This window comes from Tupaia chinensis, unplaced genomic scaffold (assembly GCF_000334495.1).
Source record: "Tupaia chinensis unplaced genomic scaffold, TupChi_1.0 Scaffold000076_1, whole genome shotgun sequence".
Classification (NCBI taxonomy): domain Eukaryota; kingdom Metazoa; phylum Chordata; class Mammalia; order Scandentia; family Tupaiidae; genus Tupaia; species Tupaia belangeri.
Window position 1 is genome coordinate 76,476 of NW_006159536.1, and position 20,425 is coordinate 96,900.

General features: G+C 39.5%; 1 protein-coding gene across 1 annotated transcript in view; it reads left to right on the forward strand.

Moving 5' to 3' along the window:
• Positions 1–17,671, forward strand: part of LOC102494693 (uncharacterized protein C2orf80) — a 40,444-nt gene extending 22,773 nt beyond the window's left edge. Inside the window, 5 exon segments of the mRNA XM_014584256.2 lie at positions 6,123–6,210; positions 6,526–6,644; positions 15,292–15,388; positions 15,391–15,524; positions 17,342–17,671. Coding sequence (XP_014439742.2) covers positions 6,123–6,210; positions 6,526–6,644; positions 15,292–15,388; positions 15,391–15,524; positions 17,342–17,614 — 711 coding nt within the window. The 3' untranslated portion in view covers positions 17,615–17,671.
• Positions 17,672–20,425: the final 2,754 nt, after the last annotated feature.

Below are 20,425 nucleotides of genomic sequence, written 5' to 3' on the forward strand. Positions count from 1 at the left end.
AGAAAGAAGAAACAAAGCCACCAGATCCAGGACTCGAACTGTGGCTGGCCCAGTCCAGCACCCTTAACCACCACACCACCTACTGACCCCAAAGGCTTTTTTTTTTTTTTTAAGAATTATTTAATTGTATTTTTTTAATATATATTTTTCTATAGGTCATGTGTGCTCACCAGAAAGAGAGAGAGAAAGAGAGAGAAAGTGAGAAAGCAAGCCATCAGGTTCAAGACTCAATCTGCAGTAGGCCATGTAGGAGTCTAGTGTCTTAACCACTATGCTACCTGCTGGCTTTAAACACTTTTCAATGTACTTTAGACATAATTTGGTATTCAGTAAGTACTCAAATGGAGAAATAATCATAAAATACTTGTACTTTGAGACAATAAGTATATTAACAAGCAGCTTTAAAGTTAAAAAGAGAATATGGGTTCAGCGATATGGCAAGGTAATTCAGATGGCTTTGTTCGAGCCCTAATCCTGGCGCCCTGAAAAACACACGGGGCTTGTGTGCTTGCCTGGCCAAAATCCTAAAGAGAGGGAGAAATGGAAGAGAGGGGGTGTGTGTGTATGTGTGTGTGTGTGTGTGTGTGTGTGACTGTAGCAAGTACAAGCACCCTTTGACAAATTAAAGAGAGAGAGAGAGACAGAGAGAATGCAATTAACTCTATATGAAGGATTTAAATTTCATCCTACTTTTTATTTTCAGGTGCTTTTATTTTATTTTTAAGGTTTTGGCCATAAGGCACATAAGCTCACCAGGGATAGTGAGAGGAAAAGTGAGAAATCACCTGCCCCCCCGGAGGATGGCCACACCTCAATTCCTTCTCCTTCTAGTCTCCTCTTGGGATTTTGGGCACACACACACTCACACACACACACACAGAGTGTGAGTTTCAAGTCACTGGGTCCAGGACTCAAACCATGGTCTACCATGTGGGAGACTAGCATCTTAACCACCATGCCACCTGTTGGCCCCACTTAGTACTTGTAAAATAACTTCTTATATAAACTGCACAGGAAGCTAAATTAACTGCTGGCAGGCTCATCAAAATACCAGGACTCAAGAATGTTCATAGAGCATTCAAACTGGATGTGACTTTTAAAATCACCAGACTCCTCCTTCCCCAGTGCATAGAAAAACCAGACCCTAGGCAACATGTGTCTGCTGTTTGAATCCCAGACCTGATGGCTTGAACTCACGCTGTGTGCATGTGTGCGTGTGCCTAAGATCCCAGGAGGAGAATGGTGGAGAAGGGATTGCAGCATTGCTATGCCCCCTGGGAAGGGGGTGATTTCTCACTTTCCCTCTCACAGTCTCTGTCTCTCTCCAGTGAGCGCACATGCCTTATGACAAAAACCTCTAAAAAAATTTACACACATGTACTCACATACACAACACACACACACACATATATATGCTTTAGCTAGGCATCATCATATCTAACTAACAATCAAAAGGTGGGCCAGCTCACAGTGCGATGACTGAGGTGGCTAGATTCCACCTAGTCAGCCATGTAGTTCAAGCCCTGAACCTGGCAGTTTGAAAAATACACCAGGTGCTTGTGTGTGTGTGTGTGTGTGTGTGTGTGTGTGTGCCTGTCTAAACTCCCAAAAGGAGGTACAAATGGAGAAGAAGAGATTGTGGTGTGACCATGACCCATGGAGGTGCTTTCTCATTCCACCTTATCCCCCAAGCAAGTGCAGGTACCCTCTGACAATTTTTTTTTTAAGAATTACTTGATTTAACTTTTATTCTTATTTATTTATTTTAATTTGACCAGAGAGGGACAGAGGGAGAAAGAGAGAGAGAGAGTGAGAGAGAGAAAGTGAGAAAGCAAGCTGCCAGGCTTAGGACTTGAACCACAGTCAGCTGTATGGGATTCAGTGTCCTTAGCCACCATGACACCTGCTGGCCTTTCCTCTGGCAATTTTTAAAAAAGAATTATTTATTAAATTAATTAATTAATTATTTTTTAATTTGACCAGAGAGAGAGATAGAAGTGAGAAAGCAACTCCAGGACTTGAACCACAGTCAGCCATGGAGGAAGTCTAGCGCCTTAACCACCACACTGCCTGCTGGCCTCCCCCACTAACAAATTTTAAGACGAGTCAAAAGGAGAATGATGCCTTGTGAGGCAACTAGCAACTTCTTTCACATTTTTTAGGTCACCCTAGCCATAAAATTAAACCAATTTACTATGAACAAAATTACGTTGTTTCTGCCCTCAGAATATTGGAGGAATTTCACCCTCTACAGTGATTCTTAGCTAATCCTAAGAGTATCCATGTTGTTTCACACACAATCAGGACTATTACTATCTAAATACTACCCTGTCTCAAAATAGAGATAAGAGTACAAAAGTCGGCTCATTTACACAAACTCTTAATGTTTATATGAGGCCAACATAGCCTTCATTTTAAAACATAATAAAACCATCACCAGGGACCAACAGTTAGTGTAATGGCTATGTCACTGGACTCCCACGTAGTCGACCGCGGTTCGCGTCCTGGACCCGGTGGCTTAAAACTCACGCCGGGCACGTCTGCGTGCGTGCCCAAGATCCCGAGAGGAGAATGGGGGAGAAGGGATTGCAGCGTGGCCATCACCCCTGGGGGGATGATTTCTCACTTTCTGTCTCTCTGTCTCTGTCTGTCTGTCGAGTGCACGCGCCCTATAGCAAAAACCTCAAAAAACAAAATCACCAAAAGAAGGAAAATATAGATTAATCTCTCCTAAACATAATTGGAAAAATCCTTAACAATATATTAGCCAATCAATCCCACTATATATATATATATATATATAAAGACACCACATAACAACTAAATGAATTTATTCCAACAATCTCTCAATGTAATTTACTATGTTAACAGAAGAGAAATATGATCATCTTTAAATATCTTGAAAAAAATTGACAAAATTCAGTGCTTATTTATGAATTTTTAAAAAACAACATTGGGAGGCTGGCAGGTGGCATAATGGCTGAGGTGCTGGATTCCCACATGGCCAACTGTGGTTTAAACCCTGGACCCAGCGGCTTCAAAATCATGCTGGGTACTTGGGCATGCATGCCCAAACCCAAAAGGAGAATTGAGAAAAAGGATTTGTGGCCTAGCCATCCTTCCTGGAAGGTGGTTTCTCACTCTCCCTCTCTCTGTCTCTCTCCAGAAAACAAAACAAAACAGAGGAACTTTGAAGGAGCTTCATCAATTGTAACAAACATATCACTGTGGTGGGGCATGTCAGTGGCGGGGAGACTGTATGTATGTGAGAATGCGGGTTATATAAGAACTCTCTGTACCATTGCCTCGATATTGCTATTAACTGGGGCCGGCAAGTGACATAGTGATTAAGGGCTCTGGACTCCCACATGGCCAACTGAGTTTCAAATCCCAGATCTGGTGGCTTGCTTTCTCACTTTCCTTCTCTCTCACTCTATCCCTTTCTGGTCAAATATAAATAAATAAAGTCAAATAAAATAATTCTTTTAAAAAATGTTGCTATTAACTGAAAACTGCTCTGAAATAAAAAGATTGTTAATTTTTTTAATATCAGTGATTAAGATGACTAATTTTGTTATGCATATTTTACTGAAATTTTAAAAAACAGGAAGTTTCCTTAATCTGATAAAATAAGTTTTAAAAAACTGTAACAAATATCATGCTCAATAATAATAATCTCCTTGAGGTAAGAAAGAGGACAATTACTGCTGTTATTTAATATTACATTGAAGATCTTAGTCAATAGAATAAAATAAGGAAAGAAATAAAGAAATAATAAAAAGAAAGAAAATAGTTACTTTTTGCAGATGATATAATAGATAACTTGAAATTTCAAAAAAAAATCTGCAAACTATTATAATAATATATGAGTTTAGAGACCAGCAGTTAGCGTAATGGCTATGTCGCTGGACTCCCATGTAGTCGACCATGGTTCGAGTCCCAGACCCAGTGGCTTAAACTCACGCTGGGCGCATGTGTGTGCGTGCCCAAGATCCCAAGAGGAGAATGGAGGAGAAGGGACTGCGGCGTGGCCATCCCCCCTGGGAGGTGATTTCTCGCTTTCTGTCTCTCTGTCTCTCTCTGTCTGTCTGGCAAGTGCACGTGCCCTATAGCAAAAGCCTCTCCTAAAAAAGAAAAAAAAATATGAGTTTAGCAAAGTTTTTGGATACAAGATTGACATTAAAAAAAAAACTAATGTATTTCTATATATCAAGAATAAAGAGGAAACAAATAAAATGTAGAAATAAGTCATTTATGAGAACCGATAGGTGGTGTAGTGGTTAAAGCACTGGACTCCCACATGGCTGACCACCGTTTGTGTCCTGAATCTGGGCTGCTTTCTCACTTTCTCTTTCTCTCTCTGTCTCTCTCTGTTGAGCATATGTGCCCTATATAAAATTAAATAATAATAAATATTTTTTTTATTTTTAAAGAGAAATATATCATTTACTGTTCAGTAAAAAAAATCTAGGAATAGATCTAACGAAAAATTAGTGTTTCGGTTCTACACTGAAAATTGCAGTGTTATACATAATAAAGATGACCTGAAAAAGTAGATAAAAGGATTCATAGATTAAAACATTCATTATTGTTGAAAATCTGTTTCCCCCAAAGTAACTTAGAGATTCAATTCAATCCCAGAAGGCTTTTTTTTTTCTTCTTTCTTTCCCCACCCCTTTCCTTCCTTTCTCAGACATCGACAAGCTGAGTATAAAATTCATTAGGCAATGCAAAGAGCCAAGAAGAACCAAAGCCATCTTGAAAAAGAAAAACAAAGCTAGGAAATGCAACTACCAAATATTGAGGACTACCATGGAATTGATGCAAGGATAGACTAGGTGACCAGTGACACAAACTAGAGAGTCTGAAACAGAGACCACCATTTGATCAGCTCATTTATGACAAGTGACAAGGACGTGTAATAGAAAAGGATGAGCTTCGCAGTAGATGGTGCTGATTCAGTTCAATACCTTCCTTATGCAGGGGATGGGGGAAGATAACTTGATCTCTACCTGACACCATAAACAAAAATAAATTCCAGATGAATTGTGGATTCAATGTGAAAGATAAAACTATTAAACTCAATAGAAAAATTGTTCTAAAAATTGAACATTTTGAATAAATAAAATTAAAAAAATAATTCTTTAAAAAAAAGTGGGGTGGACCAGCAGGTGGCATGGTGGTTAAGGCACTGGACACTCCCACATGGTTGACCATGGTTCGAGTCCAGGACCTTGTGGCTTGCTTTCTCACTTTCCCTCTCTCTCTTTCTCTCTCTCTCTGTGTCTCTCTCTGGTCAAATGAAAATAAATGAATGAATAAATAAAATTAAATAATTCTTTTTAAAAATTGAACATTTTACAAACAATGAAATCCTAATGACCAATAAATATTAAAAAGTTCTCATCTTAAGTAGTGAATAGGTAAATTTAAATTCTATACCACTACACACCCATAAGAAAGCTAAACTGAAATACAGATAGTAACAGGTGTTGCTGAGGATGTGGAACCACTGGAAATTTCATATTTCTAATAGAATACTGATATTAGCACTTTGGAGAACTTTTGAAAACATATTCCAAAGGTAAACATGTGCATATATTTACGATACACCAGTTCCTTTCATTAGTAGATACCCAACAGAACTGTGTAAATCTTTTGATCGAAAGATATACATTAGAACGTTAATAATAGCATTAATTATAATAAGCAAAACTAGAAACCAGGGCCAGCCAGGTGGCATGGTGGTAAAGGTGATTGGATCTCACATAACTGACAATGCGGATTTGAGTCCCAGACCCAGACGGGCTGCTATTAATATCTAAGACTGGTTGATTAAACAGACCAAGGGTGGGGCCCGCAGGTGGCGTGATGGTTAGGGTGCTGGACTCCCACATGCCCTACTGAGGTTCAAGTCCCAGACCTGGCGGCTTGCTTTCTCATTTTCCTTCTCTCTCTCTCTGGGGAGTACATGTGCTCTATAACAAATTTAATAATAATAATACATACATACAATTGAATAGATAAATATTTTTTAATTTTTTAAAAATAGGCAAGGACTAGCAGATATTACCAACACGGAGCATGCACAGCTTTTAAAAGCAGAACTGCTTTCCTTTCAGGCTCCCCGAATTCCATCTTTCCACCTCTCCCTGCACCCTTTCGCCATGTTAACAGCACCTAAAGCAGCAGAATATGTCCGCAAACAAAGTAAGTACATTTCCTTTCATCTGCTTAGAGAAATTTCAGTGAAATAAGGACATGGGTTCACAAGGCAAGACCAAATTTGTCACTGTATTTAGATTTTTCTGTCTGGTTGAATTAAAAAAGACATAGGAACTTGTATGATGTGATTTCCTTTCACTATCCAAATCAGGGACATCTAGTTTCTCAGGTTCTTTGGTGATGAGAGTAAAGCACTTCAGAAGGGAAGGATCTAAAACTATGAGGGATATATGTGTGTGTATGTATGTGTATGTGTGTGTAAGTTTTGTAATCAGACATGGTTGTTGCATGTATCTATAGGTATCAAGTCAAGAAAGGGAGTTGCAAATAAAAATGCCACCAGCGGCTCCACCAAGGAAGCAAATGCCTCAGAATGGAAATCACCAAGACGTTCCTCAGACATACAGCCAAAGAACGAAGTAGGTCTCAAAACATATGCTGGGGGCCGGCAGGTGGTTAAGGGTGCTAGACTCCCACATGGCTGACCACAGTTTGAGTCCCGGACCTGGTGGCTTGCTTTCTCCTTTTTCCTCTCTCTTTGACCCTCCCTGGTCAAATTTAAATAGATAAATAAATAAATAAAGTTAACCAAACAATTCTTAAAAACAAAAACTAAACAAAACAAAAAAAAACACTGGACCAAACTGATAATTGATGCTTGGGAGTGCTGTTCTTGTATTACGGTAGAAAGTCTTGCCTTTGGAGTCAGATGCTCTGGTTCAAATCTAGAGCCCACTGCTTAATGTGATGTGATTTCAGCCAAGCTACTTAACCTCTCTGCCTGAATTTTTTCCTCTGCAAATGGGAAGAATAATGGTACCAACCCTTTAAATTGATGTAGCAATGAACTGAGATTATGCGTGTAAAGAAGATAGAAAAGGAAAAGTAACACAGAATACATTCTGCAGAAATATTTGCCATCATTATCTTTTCAGCATTTGAAAAATATTCACAAGTTAATCAAATGTTTTTTTGTTAACTTGAATAAGTGAGTTGGCAAGAAAGCTTATACTGATCCTATGTCCCAAATGTTCCCCTTCTTGGTCCTTTTTTCACTAACGGGAATTTTATCTTTTCTTGCTTGGCATCTCTCCTGCTCCTGCTCTGTTCATCCAATTCCAAATTTTTGTTCTAGAACTCAGAGAATGGTCAAAGATGGAAAGGGCAAGAGAGAAAGGACAAAGGGAAGGGGCGTCTTTGTTCTTCCAGCTCTGGGCTCTCCATAGTAATGTGCAAAGTGAAAAGAAAACTTAAAAAGAAGTCTGAGAGACCAAGCTGGTCAACATACCAAGCTGAAAGGGGAGAAAATCAGGAAGTTGGTTTAGGCTAGGTGTTTGGGACGTTTTAGGGGTGAGAGTGAGAGACCTTGGATTAGCTAGAGAGTTATAAGGTGGAAAAAGGAGAAGGGAATTTCACAAATTAATACACTGAGTTAGACACTGGGTTTGCTTCAAAAAATACAAGTGAACATTGGAATTCCTTTTAATTTATTGGGTTGTTGAAAGAGACATGATATATTTTTCCAGGCAAAAATGTGTCATGACTTTTCTGATGATCCAGTAGTTTGGTTTCTATACCGTGCATTTTTTTTAACATGAATTTCTGAATAGACAGGGTTACAGAGGGCACAGAATTTATTCAGGATTCAGAGGCAAACTATTTATTGATTAGAAATGTGAACTTATTGAGACCAGCAGTTGATGTAATGGCTATGTCGCTGGACTCCTATGTAGGTGACCGCAGATCAAGTTCTGGACCCTGTGGCTTACACTCACTCTGGGCACATGTGCATGTGTGCTCGAGATCCCAAGAGGAGAATGAAGAAGGGATTGTGGAGTGGCCATCCCTCCTGGGGGGCGGGTGACTTCCACTTTCCGTCTCTCTGCTTTTCTGGTGAGCTCATGCGCCCTATAGCAAAAACCTCTGCAAAAAAAAAAAAAAAAAAAGAAATGTGAATTTACCATAGCATCCACATTTTGGACTGCCTGAATTCTTCGGTCATATCAGCATTTTAGTAAGTGTTATCCTAATAATGAACAATTGTACCATTGAGAAATAATCACCATATTGTGTTTTCTTCCAAAGCTATTTTTCTGTAACTGAGATTTGAGGATATAGACTTTCCAGAACCATATCTTTGTTTTTGAAGAATTTTTTGAAGATGCGTATTTTAAAAATTATTTATTTATTTTTATTTATTTATTCATTTATTTTAATTTGACCAGAGAGAAACACAGAAAGAGAGAGAGAGAGAAAGTGAAAAGGAAGCCACAAGGTCTGGGACTTGAACCGTGGTCAGTCATGTAGGAGTGTTCAGTGATTTAACCACCATGCCACCTACTGGTCCCCCGTTTTTGGTTCTTTGTTTTCAATTTCAGAGATAGCTAGGTTTAGAAAGCAAGACGAAACAATTGAATAACAATTACAACTCCAGAAATACAGATGAACACCAATATATACAAAGCTCATGTGCACACACATGCATGGCACATGTGCACACACATACACACATCCTCACAAAGATAATCAGACTTCAAAGTTAATCATGAAAAACAGAGATCTCTGAAGTAGGGTTTCGTAGTCCATTAAGACTCATCTATGGACTTTATGTAATAAAAACTTGCTCTAAAGATTACTCATGGGGCCAGCAGGTGATGTGGCGGTCAAGGTGCCAGATCTCACATGGCCAACTCTGTGAGTTCAAGACCTGGATCTGATGGCCTGAAAAACATACTGAGTACATGTGCATGCATGCCCTAAATCCCAAGAAGAGAATGGAAGAGAAGGGTTTGTGGTGTGGCCATCCCCCTGGGAGGCGATTTCTCACTTTCTCTCCAACGAGTGCACCTGTCTCTAGAAAAAAAAAAACTAAACTAAACTAAAATAAAATAAAAAGATGATTCATTATGTGTTATTTTGAAAATATAATTTTATTCTATATGGTTTTTTTCCCCACAATCACTGAAGATTATTGGCTTCTTGGTGGACATAGGTCTTTTATTTCTTTATTATTTTCCACCTGAATATGAAGTGATTTTTTTGAAGGCCATGAAAGTTTGGTAGCTATTGTTGATGAGTAAATTGGAAGTAAGTGAAAGACCCTTAGGTGACTACTCTGAAAACACTGTGCCCTACTATACCGATTAAAACTAGGGGCTCCTTTTAGGGACCAGCCAGCTCTAGATGCTAGCTGTTGCTTCCCAGTTCTGAAATATTGAAGAACAGTGCCCATTTTGCAGTAGAAGCAGATCCTGAGAAGATCTCTTCCATAAAGGCCTTTGATAATCAAATTTTAAAAATCCATTTATATTTTTTCTTTTACACTTTATTATTTGTGTACCTTAAGCATTTTGTTCCAACTCTTGGGTAGTATATTATTTAAAGTCATTTTAAAAAGCATAACAGCAAGACATGCTCATAAGCAAAGTTCTCAAATCATATAGAAAATAGAGTGAAAAGCATAAGAACTTCCTCTTCCGCACACCCCTTTCCTACTCCTGAGAAATAACCAGTGAATATTTCTTTTGATAATCACTATTTACTACACACATCCATATAAATATCTGTGTGTCTCATTGGTTTGTTAGAATTTCTGCTATGCTAAAGAAGTAAAACTTTAATTAAATGAATGAAAATACACTTTCACAGTTCTTGTCTGAAAAAGTCTTTACTAGATAAACTTAGGTTCTGTAGTTTTCTCTTTCATAGCTTGTGGGTATTGTATCATATCTTTTGGCTCAAAGACAACTTTTTATTTAACCTCAAGATAAAATAATGCCTTATTCCTAATTTCCTATTGCTTTCTAGCCACTGAATTTCCTCATGAAGAGAGAGAAGTCATATATTTTAAAAATCTAAATATTGTGGTAAACAGTTTTAATCATTTCTTTTTATTATATTGGTTTTAATGGCTCATTCGTTAGTCAAAATTGATCTGAGCAGCACAATTTCCTAGAAAGGTGCCAGTATTGGGCACGTTACTAGGAAATGAATTTGGAACAGACAGGACCAATATCAAAGAGCTCCCCACTTAGTAACTTGGGTGAGTTACTGATCTCTCTCTGCTTCCGTTCCTCAACTATAAAAAGAAAATTGTAAGAGAAACTACTTAATAAGGCTTTTTAAAATAAAGAATGATTTATTTAAATTTATTTATCATTATAATTATTTTCATTTCCTATAGGGCACATGAGCTCATCAGAGAGAGACATACACAGAGAGAGAGGGAGAGAGAGAATGCAACTCGCCAGGTCTGGGACTCAAACTGTGGTTGACCATGTGAGAGTCCAGCTTCCTAACCACCCATGCCACCTGCTGGCCCCTTCAAGGGTTGTTACAAGGACGATATGAGTCAGTATACAAATATGTGCAAGGGCTTAGAAAAGCACCAGGACCAACTCCTTTTATTACCACTCCCGAAGGACTCACAGTATCATGGATGGAAGGAAACCTGACATAGAAGGCAATTTAAGTTAACATTCAAATCAATATATCAGAAACACAAAATAATAAACTACAATCGTAATATGTAACTGCTAAGCTACCAGAAAAAGTAATTTGTTTTGGATAGAGTTGGCCACAAACAGTAAAAATTGTATTGATTTTCTTGTTTGTTTTTAATTTGAAAATAATTTCAAGCTTAGAAATAATAATGCAAAATAATGATGAAGAACCCTCAAATTCCTTTTACCTAGATACACCAATTGTCAATATTTCATTGTTTTGTGTGCTTTAAATTTATTTATTTCATGAGCAAGAGAAACAGAGACACAGAGATAGAGACAGCATCCCCAACAGGGTCTTTTTTTTTTTTTAAGAATTATTTATTTAATTTTACTTATCATTATTATTACTATCTTTTCATTTGATTGGGGCAGGGTGTGGGGAAGGAGAGTGAGAAAGCAAGCCGCCAGCTTAGAGACTCAAACTGTGGTCAGTCGTGTGGGAGCCCAGCATCTTACCTACCATGCCACCTGCCAGCCGCCCCCACTGGGTCTTAATGCCATGATTCACTCCCAGCTCCAGACAGCCCCAGATCAGGGGCACAGGGGTGCCCAATGTATTCAGCAAGATCTCTGGATGCTAAGCCTTACCACGTGGCCAGCCTCACAGAGCATCACATTTTACCACTGTGCTCCCACCTGGCTCCACCAGTTGTTAAGTTTTGTTCTATTCGTTTTATCATTTTCTCTCTGTTTCTCTCTATCACGTTCTCTCGCTCTCTGTATATTGACAAGTAATTTTTTTCTAAGCCATTAGAGATTATGTATACCTCATCACTTTCCCCCTTTATACTTCAGCTTGTTTTTCCTAAGAACAAAGTCATTCTCTTAAATAACCACAGTAGAATTATCAACTTCGGAACACCTGACCTTTGATCTAATCTACAGTCCATATGCTGGTTTTGTCATTTGACCCAATATAGCCCTTTGTTTTTTCCTTTGGAGAAGTTTTCACTGTAGGGCGCGTGCACTCGCCAGACAGACAGAGAAAGACAGAGAGACAGAAAGCGAGAAATCACCCCCCAGGGGGGATGGTCATGCCGCAATCCCTTCTCCTCCATTCTCCTCTCTGGATCTTGGGCATGCACGCACACACGCCCGGTGTGAGTTTTAAGCCACCGGGTCCGGCACGCGAACCGCGGTCGACTACGTGGGAGTCCAGTGACATAGCCATTACGCTAACTGCTGGTTCCCCCAATATAGCCCTTTTTAAAGCATTTTTTTTTCCTTCTGTACCAGATCCATTGTGGGATCATATATTACATTTAGTTGAGAAATTATTCAATTTCCGAATCTATCAGAGTAGTTCCACAAAAATTCCTTTTTAAAAAATAATTGTTTATTTCATTTTATTTATCATCATTTTTTTTTTTTTTTTTAACCAGAGAGAGAGGAAAAGTGAAAAAGCAAGCCAACAGGTCCAGGACTCGAGCCATGGTTGGCCATGTGGGAGTCCAGTGCTTTAACCACCATGCCACTTGCTGACCCCTCCAGAAAAATTCTTATATCTACATTTACATAATCCATTTTTGTCAGTATCTGATATTCTATCTTAACTTCCTATACATGGAGAACTAATGTCTGTATCTGTGTTAAGTTGTGTGTTTAATACCAAAAACATATTTTTATTCTGCAGGCCACTTAGAAACTTGAAATTGTCCCATGGAACTTCCTAATAGAGCTTCCTGAGGTGGACAAGAAGCATCATTTTCAACTGCAGTTTTGCCAGCACCTTCCTCTCTCCAGTTAGCTTTTGACACGAAACTCACTGAAGTGTTATTTTTGGTGTTGAGCTTTCTTCCTTTAGAAGCATATTACATGGCTACAGTTTGATTTAAAAACAACAAAAAAAGAATGTTTCTTATGCTCATTGTGACCGACAGACTTCTGGAACATTCCTAGTACATGGTATTTCTGAGTCATAGCAGGCTGGTTTTGTAGCATATTCAAAAATGTGTAGCACCAGATGCTGCATCGTGGTGAATGGGAGGCAGTTTTCCAAATTTTTAATCCAAATAAAATTAATCTGTCATGATTGCCTTTACCCTGTTCTTGTATACAAAATAAATAAATAAATAAATAAATTGTTTTAACAAAATATATTTTTAAATGATTATTTAATTTTATTTATTATTATTTTAGAGAGATTTTTGCTATAGGCTGCATGCACTTACTAGAGAGACACAGAGAGACAGAGAGATCAAAAGTGAGAAATCAGCGCCCCTAGAGGGGATGGCCATGCCACAATCCCTTCTCCTCCATTTTCCTCTTGGGATTTTGGGCACACACGTATACGTGCCTGGCTTGAGTTTCAAGTCTTGGGTCCAGGACTCGAACCACGGTCAGCCATGTGGGAGTCCAGTGATATAACCATTATGCAATTTGCTGGTCACATTATTATTATTTTTAATTTGACCAGAGAGAGAAAAGGAAAGTGAGAAAGCAGGGTGCCAGGCTCAAGACTCAAACTGCGGTTGGCCATGTGAGAGTCCAGCACCTCAACCACCATGCCACCTGCCAGCCCTTAACAAAGCATTTTTTTTAAATGAGAAAAATCTTTGAGGACCAGCAGGAAACATGGTGGTTGAGGTGCTGGACACTTCCACATGGCCAAACATGGTTTGAGTCCCGGACCTGGTGACTTGCTTTCTCACTCCCCACCCCACCTCCCCGTGACTCTCTCTGGTCAAATTAAAATAAATGAATGAATAAATAAAATTAATTTTTAAAAATAAGAAAAACCTTTTTAGACTACTAGGCAAAGAAAAGTATCTAGTTTTTCAGTACCTTTCCAAAGTGCTGATGAAGCACTTGACTTAGCCCATCCATGTAGGTAATAACAACTTGATCAAATAAATGTCAGTATGGTTTACACTTGGGTGTGCCTTCTTCTGCAGAAGTTTTCATTAGAGTGTGCAAAATGTGCAGGGTTTGTTGATTGCTACTGAAACAGTGGTGTATTCTTATGTGAGGTTGTGGCTAGGAGTCCAGGGCAGCCTCTTCCACACTGGATTGGATTACGATCATAATTGAGATCTACTAGTAGACCTGCAGCAGAAGGAGGCAGGCATCAGCGACCTATAGTCCTGCATACACCGCCAGGTGTCTAATTTTACAGGACTCTGTCCGGCTCTCTTTGTCTAGCTCTGTTAGTTGTAACAGAACATCTCTGTGGCTGTTGCTGTCTATCCTATAAACAGCTGCACATTTGTATTATGAACATATCGCTAGCTACGGTCGAATACCCCTAGAGCCCTTCCATGGGTCAAAGCATAAAGGTGCTCAATTTCATTTTCCCATATACATATGGGATGACAACAGATGATCTGGGGTTTGGAGTGATCCTCAACCCCTGCACTTCTGCAGAGTGCTTCCGCTTGCAGCAATGGAGAAAGCTCTTCAGGCAGTCACATGGATTCCATGAGACAATGACACTTTTGAGAGGGAAAACAGGCAAATCACAATGCTACTTTTAAAAAACAAAAAGCAGTCCTAGAAAGGTGGCAGGAGGAAGGGAGCAGAAGGATCCTGTGTACTTTCTACTCTTTAAGTGTCTCATGTACTCTCAGGAGATCTCTATTTCTAGCTCAAGGAGGAGTATTTAATCTCAAGAGAAATATATCTACTTTTGAAATTTACTACTTTGCATAAACTTACTGCTTTGCATATCAACTCAAAGTCATACACTGAAAAATTAATTTTACTATTTTTTCATCTCATGTATGTATATTTACTAGGTTGTTGGAAAAGTCATGACATTTTTTCTGTTTTTCTATGCAAATATGTCATGACTTTTCCGACAACCTAATATAACAGAAAATAAAGGAAATAAAATGCAGCAAAAAGAAAAAATAAAAACATAAAACAAGGACCCGTGGTCTTGCCATTCATCGATAACCACAACTGACATTTTGTGTATGCACGGTTCTTATCTTTTCTTTCCTATCGAAACCTATGCAAAGTATGTTTTGTCTAAACCCTGTCATACTGATGAAGTAATTTAAGAGATATAGCTGTCTTTTAATTGAAAGATTTTTATTTGGGATTTTTTAATTGCCCCTTGCACACCAAGTCCTCCTGGGACTCATATGATTCTCATGAGCTACCTCATGGAACCACCAACTTCCATCTCAGCAGTTTCCATAGGCAAACACTGCAAACTGCTGGGCATGTAATGTATTTCCAGCGAGCTGCATAGGATGAGAAGTGCGCCCTTTGTCTCTAAGGTCATAATGGCTCTGCTGATTTCAATGCCTTTCACTGGAGCTAGTAAGGACAACTCGAAAATGCCAGAGAGAATGAAAGCCCCCTGCCCCATGATCACAGAAATCCCCTTACGCACTACCCCCAGGTTCCTTTTGTGTTGTTCTTGCCAACACAGCAGCAGTCCTGCTATATATACCAGCTGCCACTCTTGTCCCGGCACACTGGACACTGATCACCCGCTGTCAATAACCATGGGAAAGGTGAGCGAATCGAGGTGCCGTACCATGTCTATTGAGTGTCAACTGGATGTGGGGACGTCCCTGCCAGCTGACTGCCATCACCTTGTTTTCCACTACAGATCATCTTCTACGAGGACCGGGGCTTCCAGGGCCGCTGCTACGAATGCAGCAGCGACTGCCCCAACCTGCAGAACTACTTCAGCCGCTGCAACTCCATCCGGGCTGCTGGATGCTCTATGAGCGCCCCAACTACCAGGGCCACCAGTACTTCCTGAGGCGCGGGGACTACTCGGACTACCAGCAGTGGATGGGCCTCAGTGACTCCATCCGCTCCTGCCGTTCAATTCCTTATGTGAGTCTTGCTTCAACCTGGCTGACGTGAGAGTGTCAGTGATCAATTCCTGTTTAGAAAGTCAGTTTGTTCCAACTCTGAATTAGTGTTCATGACATGGATAGAAAGGCTTGACTCAAACACCAGGATAAGAAGAACAAACAATAATGTTTTTCTTACTTAGGGACAGCACTATTGTTTTAGAGCATGAAAAATTGCCTTTAAAATTAAACTTGGTAGCATCTCAGTGATCCTTCGTTTCTGAATAATAAAATAATTTTGTCCAGTATAGAAAAAACAGCTGTATATACGTAATTCTTTTTTTAAAAAAGAATTATTTATTTCATTTAATTAATTAATTTATTTTTAATTTGACCAGAGAGAGAGAGAGAGAGGAAAAGTGAGAAAGTAAACCTACAAGTCTAGGACTTGAACTGTAGTCAGCCATGTGGGAGTCTGGCGCCTTAACCAGCATGCCATCTGCTGGTCCCTATAATTCTTTATTTTTAGAGATAAACTAACTATGGGAGGACAAAATAGACATAATGTATTCTGACTGTTGGTGATTTATTTATTTTAACACCTTTTATGACATATTGTTCTACAACCTAGAATAAAATGTTTTGACATGTAAGTAGCTTTATATTTTTCAGGAGTCGTTAATCAACTAGTTTTTTTTTTTTTTTTTACAAGAATCAGAGAAGATTAATGGTTAGAATTTTATGGAATATGGTCCTTACCAAGGTGCTGCTTCTTGTGTTCTAATCACGTGGAACATGTGTCATTTTTTGGTGTTTCCTTGTGGCACCAAATTATGTCATATGAAAAGGGGATCCAGGAATTAAAGCCAAATTTAGGCCAGAAAAAAATAACAGATGCACAAATAAATATAAATATAATAGACATTTCTTTGGGAGTAATAAAACCCAAAACTCAAATAATATAAATGACTTGGGAAAATGTCATTTGAAAAGACATAGACTCAGAGTAAAAATGAATTGTTGTAAATTATGAGTGCCAAACATTACTTCAAAATAAGCTTGACAGGACTCCTTATGAAGTCATGATAGAAACGGAACTTCTGCAGACTCACTATGGTTGTGGCAGATGGCTGCTTTCCAAGAAAATACTTTTTTTTTTTTTTTAGAGAAACTTTTGCTATAGGGTTGTGCATGCTCGCCAGAGAGACAGTAAAAGAGAAATTAATTTCCAGGAGGGAAGACCATGCCACAATCCCTTCTTCTCCACTGTCCTCTCAGGATCTTGGGCGCACACACACACACATGTACCTGGTGTGAGTTTCAAACCACCAGGTCTAGGACTCAAACCAGGGTTGACTATGAGGGAGTCCAGCGACATATAACCCATTACACCATCTGCTGGTCCTGAGAAAACACTTCCTAAAACTTTTTTCAAGAGAGACAAAGAAAGGCAGAGATTGTGAGATAAGCAGCCTCAACAGCATCTTACGCTGTGACTCCAGCCCTCAGCCTTTCCAACTAGCCAGGGTCATAGTCTCGTGCGTACGTGCTGCATGTGTACCAGTCGACCAGGGAATGAACCCTGATCTCCCATACGGCTTCCAACCCTGCAGAGAAGCATGCTACTGCTACACCACCGCTGCTGAGCCCAAAGGACACACTTTTATTCCCCGTATTTCCATGCTTAATTTTTCCCACAAAATCTCCAGTTCACTAATCAGGTCAGCTTTATCTTGAGAAGAAGCATTTTACAGGATGGTTTGAAAGCCATGTTTCATGAAGTTCAGGCTGGTTGTGTCACTTTTATTTATCAAGGATGCTCACCGTTCATTTTTCTTCTATTTATTGTCACAACAGACTTCCTCTCACAGGATAAGACTGTACGAGAGGGATGACTACCGAGGCCTCGTGTCTGAGCTCACTGAAGACTGCTCCTGCATCCATGATCGCTTCCGTCTCCATGAGATCTACTCCCTTCACGTGCTGGAGGGCTGCTGGGTCTTGTACGAGCTGCCCAACTACCGGGGGCGGCAATACCTGCTGAGGCCGGGGGACTACCGGCGGTACCACGACTGGGGGGCCATAGATGCCAAAGTTGGCTCTCTGAGACGGGCCATTGACTTGTACTAGTCTGTGTTTTTCTTCTTATGATCCGTGTAGAAACACAATAAATACACACATTGTGTTCCTGGCACAAAGCGGCTCTTGCTTATCTTTAAGTAACAACTGAATTCTAATAAACGGTGGCCCAGACTACTTATCTGACCCTGAAATGTGTTTTGAATGCCCAATTAATTTCTATTGGTCAAGCAATGGTATTTATGGTCTGTCCATACTGTCAGAGAAGGAAAGAAACCTGACTGTTTCTGCCTTCCATGACCTACAGCCTGAAGGAAAGAAGAAAGATGGGTGACTACTAGAATCCATGGAAAGGGAAAAAAAAAAAAAAAACAACCATAAAACTAGCTGTGGCTAGGACACCAAAGACAAATGATTTCTGGAGAGATTAAGGGCAGCTGAAGTGTCAGATAAAATTAGTCAGGAAAAGAAGTATGAACACAAGATCTTTAAGTAGAATTTTCAAAGCAGAGAAAGCCATGCCTGATTGATTAGATTATCTGGTAAGAAAAATGTTAAACGAAGAGTGAAATAGCTGGTTTCTTATCCTGTCTCTGCTACATACTAGTAAAGTGACCAACTCAGCCAGTTTTCCAGAGATTCTCCTAGTTCTGGCATTAAAATTCTTCCATCCCAGAAAACCCTTCAGCTTCAGCCCTTGAAGATGGCCAATTACCTTCCTTATCTCTTTGAGCAAGCCACTGCTTACCATTTCTGTGCCTAAATTACCTTATTGAAAACTATAAATAACAATGGATTCCTCATTTACTAAATCTTTGGATAATTATAATAAAAAGATGGAAAGATATTGTGACCATACCTTGTTAATTTCGAATTATTATACAAAATGTAAATATAAAAGTTATTATATGGTCAGCAGGTGGCACAGTGGTTAAGGCTCTCGATCTCCCATGGCCACCTTCTCAGTTTGCAACCCAGACCCAGAGACTTGGAAAACATGAAGGTCCGCTCCTCGGTTTCTACCCAAAGGTTAGGAAGGCACTTGGTCAGAAAACCATTTGCTAATCCATGTTTATGTAGCATTATTCACAATAGCTAAGATATGGAACCAACCCAAATGTCTATAAACAGATGAATGGACTGAAAAAGTGTGGTACATACACATTGTGGAAAACTACTCAGCCATAAAAAAACAATGAGACTGTGGCATTTGATAGAAAATGGACAAATACGGAAGATTTACTGCTGAGCACAGAAAGTCAAACTATGAAAAAGAGGCACTGTATGTCCCAATTAATATATACCAAATGTCTGCACTCTATGGCGGGAACTAAACTATTTGACAGTATGAAAGCATGGAGAGCATGGGGGATACCAGAGACAGTGTGGGAGGAGGGCGGGAAATGGCAGAAGGTGAGAGGGAGGGAGTCAAGAGGGGAAAAAAGAAGTAAAATATATAAGATATACAAAAAATAAATTTTAAAAAGATAAGAAAAATATGAAGGGCGCGTGTGCATAGGTCCCCAAAATTCCAAGAGGAGAATGAAGGAGAAGGGATTGTGGCATGGCCATCGCCTATAGGGAATGATTTCTCAGTGGCAAGCATATGCACCTTATAGCAAAAACTAAAAAAAAAAAAAAAAAAAAAAGGGCCTGCAGGTCGCCTGGTGGTGGTTAAGGCACTGGATTCCCACATGGCAGACTGGTTTGTGTCCCAGATCTGGTAGCTTGCTTTCTCCCTTTCTCTCTCTCTTTGTCTTTCTCTGGTCAAATTTAAAAATAATAATTAGGGACCAGCAGTTGGTATAATGGCTATGTCACTGGACTCTCATGTAGTAGATCATAGTTCAAGTCCCAGACCCAGTAGCTTAAACTCATGCTGGGCGCGTATGCATGCATGTCCAGGATCCCAAGAGGAGAATGGAGGAGAAGGGATTGCAGCATGGCCATCCCCCTGGGGGGGATGATTTCTCACTTTCTGTCTCTCTGTCTTTCTGGTGAGCGCACATGCCCTAAAGCAAAAACCTCTCCAAATAAAATAATAATAATAAATAAATAAATAATAAAATTAAATAAATAATTCTTTTTTAAAAAGTTAAAATATTCTAAGTGTCCCCTCAAATTCAACATCATTATATGGTCACCTTTATTTTTTATTTCAATAAATACATTTTTATGGAGACAGAAGTATCAAAGACTTGATTATGTATACTGAAGTATTAATATTTGCTATTCTGACCATCTCGTGATTTCTGTCCAGTATTGTAGAGCTGCTTTCCCAGAATGTTAGCTGCTCTTTCAAATTTATATAAGCAAAATAATGCTCTATTTCTTTGTAGAAATTGATAAGCAGATTCCAAAATGCATATGGAGTTTCAAGGGACTCAGAATAGCTGGAACAATATGGAAAAAGAACAAAAGTCGTATTTCCACTTCACGATCAAAACATACCATGAGCCACTGTAATCCGCACAGGGAGGTACCAGCATAAGGATGAACATAAGAACAATGGGCTAGAACTGAGAGTCCAGAAGCAGTCCCACGTGTCAACATTTAGCTTATTTTAGACCAAAGTGGCATGAGCGTTCAATGGGGGAAATAATGAAGTCTTCAATAAATGGTGCTAGTACATTTATTACGCACAAGGATGTCCACATGCACAAGAACGAAGCCAGAAGCCAGGCAACGACTCAGCAGTAATGTAACACCCCATGACACAGGACCCACAAGAACAGGTCCCCAGGTCTGCATCCCGGAGCCTTTCTATACACGCTGAGCTAACATAGACACAGCCATAATCCAGGCTGCCTGAGGCTGGGGCTGGATCACATGTGAAGACTCCGTTGGAAATGCCTGCCTATC